This window comes from Sinocyclocheilus anshuiensis, unplaced genomic scaffold, assembly GCF_001515605.1.
Source record: "Sinocyclocheilus anshuiensis isolate Anshui unplaced genomic scaffold, SAMN03320099.WGS_v1.1 scaffold184, whole genome shotgun sequence".
Classification (NCBI taxonomy): domain Eukaryota; kingdom Metazoa; phylum Chordata; class Actinopteri; order Cypriniformes; family Cyprinidae; genus Sinocyclocheilus; species Sinocyclocheilus anshuiensis.
Window position 1 is genome coordinate 257180 of NW_015557077.1, and position 8284 is coordinate 265463.

An 8284-nucleotide genomic window follows, 5' to 3' on the forward strand; every position below is an offset into this window, starting at 1 on the left:
AGCACTAATATATATATATATATATATATATATATATATATATATGACTTACATATAGCATTGGATAATTGATATATTAGATATGAAGTAGGTAAAAAGTTACGGTAAGAATATCAATTTTATGCTTTGTCATATTTGTACTAAAATAACTAAAACTGATATAATAAAAAATTAGACATTTATAAAATACTACTAATAATAAAAATTACAAAAACTACTAAAGTACTAAAACTGTCAATAAAATTAAAATAAAAGAGAAAATATAAACAAAATATATTATATATTTTAAAAAAATTATATATTAGATCTAAAAAAAATTCAGATGTAAAATTAAAAAAAAAAATCTGTTCTATATTTTGTAATTTGTACTAAAATGACTAAAACCAAAATTGTAATAAAAAATTTATAGAAACTATATAGACATTTAAAAAATAATAAAAACTAATACAAATAACTAAAACAGAAATTAAATGAATAAAAGCTTAATAGACATAAAAAAACATAAACATGACAAAAACAACAACTTAAAAAAATGACTAAAACTCACTAAAATTACAATGAAACAAAAAAAATCTAATTCAAAATAATAACAAAATTTATAATGGTTAAAGATCACACTTGAGGGGAATCATTTTGCGCAAATTTGTCTCGGTGTTTATTTATGCTCACTGTTTTTATCATCAGAGTCTTCAGTGTGTGTAATATATGGGCTATTTCTGAATATCAGGGCTCGCTGACGGACTATCTGAAGGGGAGCGTGCTGAGCTGGACGGATCTGTGTCACATCGCGGAGACGATGGCCTGCGGTCTGGCGTATCTTCACGAGGACATGCCTCGCTGTAAAGGAGAAGGTCCTAAACCGGCCATCGCTCACAGGTGAGTTTAACACCCCACGTCTGCCGCTGAGACCAAGTTGATCTTACAGAGATAACCGCAGACCAGGGCAGCAGCGATTTACGGTTTGACGATAAATCATGATAAAATTCCCCACGGTTAGTATTACCATTTCATCCCACGTGAAAAAATACTATAGTGTTTTTGAACCATACTATAGTAGAGTACTTGAATTAATGTGTTGTGGTAATTCTATAGTTGCTATGGTAATATAACATATATAGTAATATAAACAAATTACCCAATACTGTAGCTAACTATAGGGTATATTATACTACAATACACTACAGTTTACTGTAGTAAAAACTAAAGTATACTACAGTATTTATTATAGCTTATCAGTTCACTATAGTTAATACTACAGTATGCTGTAGCATTCATTAACAAAGTGTTGTAAATACTATAATATATACAGAATAATACACTTTACTATATTTTGGTTCAAAAACACTATTTACTATAAATTACTGTAGTATTTTTTTCATGTGGGATATTTTAATTATCATTAAAACCGTATTCGATTACCGCGATTTGAACAATTGAGGATAAATAAATACTGTCCAGCATAAAGCAGAGTTTTAAGAACCGTCTCACACAGTAGTTTCGTTTTGTGTGAAAACATGGAGGGAAGCTGGGAGGTTTTAAAGGGAATTATACAAATTAATTAATTATATGAATGTACCTCTGAAAGCTGACTCTTCAGAAAAGTTTCGATGGCATTTTGTTTTTATCTTCGCTCCATGTAAAACCTAATAAAGTAGTGTTTTGATCGCAACGCTGGAGGTTATGAGAAACCGCTGTAATTCTGCTGCTCCAGAAGCGCCACCTGCTGTCAGAGAGTGGATTTACAGAGACTTACATCTACACTCAGCTTGTGTGCAGCTTCTGTCTGGACTAAAAACAGAGTTCATTTGCATGCATTTTGACCGGTTGATGAAAAACAAGCTCAGGTGGATTCTACACATTTAAACAATTCAGATAAGTGATCTAGAATTATTTATGGAGCAGATAAAATACATATAATCAGCTATCATTTCGACTTAACCCTTTTCTTTATTTAAAGGCTGAAATGTGAGGTTTACCATTTTATGAAATTTATGAAATTTTATGAAATTTGAAAGTTTTATATAAACATTTTGTACATGCTATTAGATAAACTGTTGTCAGTCATGTTGTCATTTAAAATCCGGACATCATTGGTGATGTTTATATAACAAAAATTTATTTTATTTGTTGTTTGTTGATTTTAAATATAAAACGGTGAAACGATTTCAGCATTTACCAATGCATTATTAAAATCAAAAGTTGTGCTTGTTAACATTAGTTAATGCACTGAACTAACTTGAACAAACAATGAATGACTGTATTTTCATTACCTAACATTAACAAAGATGAATAAATACTGTAATGTATTGTTCATTGTTCAGTTATGTTATTTAATACATTAAACTAAAGGCCTTTTCACACTGAGTGCGAAAATTCGGCGCGATGGCGCTTTTGTAACAATAAAGCATGTTTATGACAATAAGCAGTGTGGTGTTATTAAACATACAAACAGTGCATGTCTGGCTATCATAGAATCAACTATAGATCACAATCGGAAGTTATTACAAGCACTCGATGATGTTTAAAGTGGGTTTTAAGCAAATACATTAATAATTACATAAATGTTCAAATGTGGCATAATGCTAATTGTACTTCTATTTATATTTTAAGATGTTTTCTTGTAAGCATTATAGATAGTTTGTGTTTCTGGTGTAGAACCAAACTTTATGCATCTTAATTTAAATGCTGTATATTGAGCAGCAGACCATATTCAAGATGCATATCTGAGGAAAAATGCATTGTTGGTCGGCACCACCTAGGTGATCAGGTGATAGGATAATATTTGGCTGAGATACAACTATTTGAAAATCTGGAATCTGAGGGTGCAGAAAAATCTAAATAATGAGAAAATCACAATAAAATGCCATTATTACAGCTTTAACTGAGGGTGCTATTGATTTTGCTATTGATTATTGAAACGCGTCCGTCCGCAGAGACTTCAAGAGCAAGAACGTGATGCTGAAGGCGGATCTGTCGGCGGTGCTGGGGGACTTGGGGCTGGCGGTGCGCTTCGAGCCGGGGAAGCCTCCAGGAGACACACACGGTCAGGTCGGGACGTGGCGCTACATGGCTCCGGAGGTGCTGGAGGGGGCCATTAACTTCCAGCGGGACGCCTTCCTGCGGATAGACATGTACGCCGTGGGGCTGGTGCTGTGGGAGCTGGTGTCGCGCTGCAAAGCTGCAGACGGTGAGAGTCAGATGCTTCAGATTGTTCTCCTTTGCTGCGCCCCAATTCGCCTACTTATACTATGCCCTAAAAGTATATACTCTTTTTGTGAAGAAAAAGTACATACTTTTGAGTGTGTAGCAGAATAGTTGGCAAGCTTTGGGACATACTACTTTGTCATAACTGCTTCTTTAACCCTCTGGCCCTCTTCGTTTAGGAGTCACACTTGCCTCCTTCGTGGTTTTTTTATTTACTTATTTATTTACTATTATTTAATAAATGCAATATTTCACATTAAAATAGAGTGAATCCATTTTTTGAAGTGAGAATTTTTCCATCTGGAGGCATTAAAAAATTAAAACTTGTGTAACCTCTTGTATTAGCACCCTATACAGATATATACAGAGGCTTTTGGGTTCCCGTTGTTTTTTATATATAATTTCTTCATTTTTTTAGGTTTTGCATTTAGATATAGATCTAGACATTCTAAAAGACTACTTTTTGTCAAGGTTTAGATATTTTTGGTTAGATAAGTATCAGGTTTTACATTATGATTACAGTCAAACATTAAAATCTTGTTAGAAAGGGAACACATAGAAAGCATTTTTGTTACTCACTATTTGAGAATTAAAAAATCTAACAAAATAAGGAATGAATAGTGATAATTCAAAACACTGTATACAAACATTTTGTAATTAATTGATATTTTTTTCAATGTAATTCAATAAATGTTAATAAAACTTCAGACCAGAAATTAACATAATGATGCATTTAAAAGTTAATGACCAAACGTATCATTATAAAAGTTCACAATGTTGCTGCAGATGAAATAACACGCATAACATTAAATAAACATTTTTAATCAGGTTAGACATTGACTGTTTATCACTCAAACCCCTTTCTCTGCCTGTCAGTCGGTCTCGCATATCCGCCATGTTTGTAGTTTTTTAACACTTTTTATGCGTGTTTGAAGTTCTAATCGAATCCTCTCCACCGTGCAATGTGTTGTGGGCTTTTGTTACTCACTATTTGAGAATTTAAAAATCTAACAAAATAAGGAATGAATAGTGATAATTCAAAACACTTTATACAAACATTTTGTAATTAATTGATATTTTTTTCAATGTAATTCAATAAATGTTAATAAAACTTCAGACCAGAAATTAACATAATGATGCATTTAAAAGTTAATGACCAAACGTATCATTATAAAAGTTCACAATGTTGCTGCAGATGAAATATAACGTGCATAACATTAAATAAATATTTTTAATCAGGTTAGACATTGATTATTTATCACTCAAACCCCTTTCTCTGTTTGTCTCGCATATCCGCCATGTTTGTAATTTTTAAACACTTTTTATGCGCGTTTGTAGTTCTAAACGAATCCTGGTCCACTGCGCAATGTGTTGTGGGCAATATTAGCCGTTAGAGTGTGCATCGATCTGCACTTCGAATTCTAACCGGAAGTACGAATTTTAATCTTAAGTAGTAGACCATCCGGGAATCTTTGGCATACTCTTTTCAGAATACTATGATTTGGGACATACTAATTCTATTTTCGAATTCTATTTAGGATGGATAGTATGCGAATTGGGACGCAGCAATTGTTCCATCAAGCGGAAAATGTTACTAACAACGTTTCCTGTTAGACACAAAAGTCTGGCCCAGTAAAAATTTAAATGTTAAAATGTTTCTTTTTATTCAATTATTAATTTCTTTTTTTATTAATTTATTAATTTATTTAAATTTTTACAATTTTAGATTTAAAATTTTGGATATTTATTTGGATGTTTTTGGATATTTAACTTAAAATTTAAAATATTTTTAAAATACAAAACGGTAAAAGTTAGAAACTAGATATCTGAAATATTTGGGAACTTCAAAGCAGTGTTATTTTAGTATCATTGACATACTATTTTAGTTTTATTAATTTTTTAATTAGTTTTTATTTTTATAATCTCCATTGGCATTTTATTTTGTTAAACATTTAGTAATTTTGTGTATATATATATATATATATATAGGCCTATAATTCATTGTAGACCTTAAAAGACCGTTTTTTAAAACATTTTAATTGAGTAGGCTAAATATGTTATGTTATCCTCGCAGTGCTTCAGTTATGTGGTAATATTGCAGGGCAAATTAACTGTAATTTTAATTTAATAATAAAAGTAACTTCATAATAATAATAATAGGCCTAGTAAAAATAAGAATGTAACAGGCCTACATTAATTGGAAATGCCAAATATCTTAATATTGCCAATAATTGATATTGATATGACAATATCTCTGGCTATCGGTTCAGTACAAATACGTGTATCGTTACACCCCTAATATATATATATATATAAAGAGAAGGATATTTCAATATATGTTTTATTTTAGTTAAAATTTATTTTTAGTAGTTGTTTATGTGTGAAAATATGTTGTTTTCATTAATGTTCAATTTTGTTTTTGTTATTTTCATTAGTATTTTACTAATTTTGTTGCGTTTTTTTGTCATTTTTAGTAATTTTTTTTTTAAATCTGTATATATATATATATACACAGGGTTGCGGAGTAACGGAATACATGTAAAGGCGTTACGTAATCAGGATACAAAAATCTAGCTACAGTTACATCAAAAAACAAAGTATTCAGATTACAGTTACATTTTGTAAAAAGTGGGAATACTATCAGGATTACATTGGTTTAATTTAAAATTAAATAGATGAGTATTTTGACATAACACTATATATTTAGCGCTGCTTCATCATACAGTAGTTATTGGTTCTGTTGACACCCGTCTACAATTATTCTCCTTAAACGCGGGATGAGACGCTTGCTACAGTAAATTAATTACGATGCTTCCTGCTGGGAAAAGCGTTTTCGTGTCTGGAAATTTCACAGTTATTTTGTTTTCAAAGAGGATGAAGGAAATAACAGTTGTACAGCGTAAGCTATGCATGAAGACTCTTGCTTTAACAAAGGCTACTCAACCAACTTGAACATTTGCAGGTACGACTAGCATGCAAATCATCATGTTAGCTAAAATGTAGTGTTTGTTAGGGATTTAAAATTCCATGGTGTGCATGACTGCAGTTGTAAGTTTTCTAGCGAAAAATGAGCCTGAAAATATACACACCCCGGATCAGTCAATGAAATACAGAAAGATCATTGCATTCCGACATGTAGGCTTATTTTAAAATAGACTATATATATATGATGTAAATTTTTTAATGTTGTGTATAAACTATATTTATTTTTACTTGTACACATTGTTATAAATATACGGGCTGTAATATCTAGATGGTGAAACAAGACACGATTTTTAATAGTTTCAAATAGTTTTTATTAGTTTTAATTTTAAAGTAATAGTTAAATAAATCATCCTTTTTATAACTAATAGTTAAATAAATCAGCTTTTTTTTACTTATTTACATATGTAACTTAAAGTAATCCAAAAGTAATCAGATTACATTACTTTTATGTTGTGGTACTTGGATTAAGTTACTGAATACTTTTTAAATGAAGTAATTTGTAACTGTAACGGAATACATTTTTAAAAGTAACCCTCACAACCCTGTAGATATATATATATATATATTCATTAATTGGCCACAAAGTGTATCCATCGTATCTGACCTATTAAAATTCTGACCAATTCTGAGCATCTAAGCTCTGCACATTGTTTTGTTGCATACTGCTGTTCCAGCTGCTTACGTTCGTTGTGTGCTGTGCTCCCTCAGGTCCTGTAGACGAGTACATGCTGCCGTTTGAGGAGGAGATCGGCCAGCATCCATCTCTGGAGGATCTTCAGGATCTGGTGGTTCATAAGAAGATGAGGCCTGCGTTTAAAGACTGCTGGCTCAAGCATTCAGTGAGTGACGTGCTTCCAAACCCATAACACACTTGATTCTTGGACTACATTCTTAAGACTAATTTTCAAAGAATATTTTATTCTCCCCAAAAATGTAAACTAGATGCATAAAATTAACTTTAAATTCCAGAGTAAAGGCACATCCATTACCTTAACATTGACACTAGCTTTACAAATAAGCCTTATATTTATAAAAAATTAAAATAAAAAAATAAATCAGTTAATTATTTACACAATTTAAAAAAAGCTTGCTTCCTGATTTAGTTGTCTAACAAACCTGACATTATATATTACGAATATTGTTGCCTCTTTGTCGATTTGTTAAATTCCTCTTTTGTAAGTTACTTTGGATAAAAGTGTCTGCTAAATGCATAAATATAAATTTATTTTTTAGTTAATTATTATTTATATTTATTAGGGTGAAAATTGTTGTGATTGTCAGCATTGTCTGACAACTAAACCAAAAATGTGACCCAGTAAAAATTAAATACTTTTTTAAAATTTAGATTTAAAATTGAATTCTCTTAATTTAATAGGTTTAAATTTAAGATTTAAAAAATTAAACATTTCAATGTTAAAATATCAAAGCTAAACTAGAAGTCTAAAATATTAGGGAACTTCAAAGTAGTGCTATTTTAGTATAATTGAGATACTATTATAGTTTTTAATAATATTTTGAAACTGTTTTTATATTTAACAATTTCAGTTCATTTCATATTTAACATTTCAGTTTGTTATATACTTTTAGTAGTATGTTATATATTAGGGATGTTCATTTCGGTTATTTTTCCTAACCGACAAACGACGCTTGTTAACCGATTGTTAACCGTTAACCGACAAGATTATTTTAAATTAGAATTGAATTAAATTAGAAAGGATAATTGTCTGTGACCCGTTAAAAAAATAGTAACATTTGTTTCCCGGGGATTAATTAAAGCAAACAACAGAACATGAGGATTCACATGCATCACATCACGCACCTGCAGCGCTTCTGCGAGCGGAGAACAACATCATAAAGCTAGGATATATAACGAATAAACAGGCCTATACGAGAAACATATTTTACTTAATAAATTAAGAAAATGAAAGAAAAACTGTGCAAAAGTAGCCTAGTATGCAGAGTTTCGGTTCATTTTTGTGCTGCGTGAAAGGAAACCAAGACGGCAGAAAGCGGCATCCTATTTCTCTTTAGGCTTATTTTACAAAAGCACAAGATTTGTTTTTATTGTGAATGTACACAAATAAAGGCAAACCTT

The 8284-nt window shown here is 30.8% G+C and overlaps 1 protein-coding gene across 1 annotated transcript in view; it reads left to right on the forward strand.

The window, feature by feature from the left end:
• Positions 1-8284, forward strand: part of acvr2ba (activin A receptor type 2Ba) — a 51257-nt gene that overhangs the window by 40643 nt on the left and 2330 nt on the right. The window contains exons 6-8 of the mRNA XM_016471490.1: positions 728-876; positions 2934-3187; positions 6898-7028. Of these exons, the coding sequence (XP_016326976.1) occupies positions 728-876; positions 2934-3187; positions 6898-7028 (534 nt within the window). The remainder of the gene's footprint in view (positions 1-727; positions 877-2933; positions 3188-6897; positions 7029-8284) is intronic.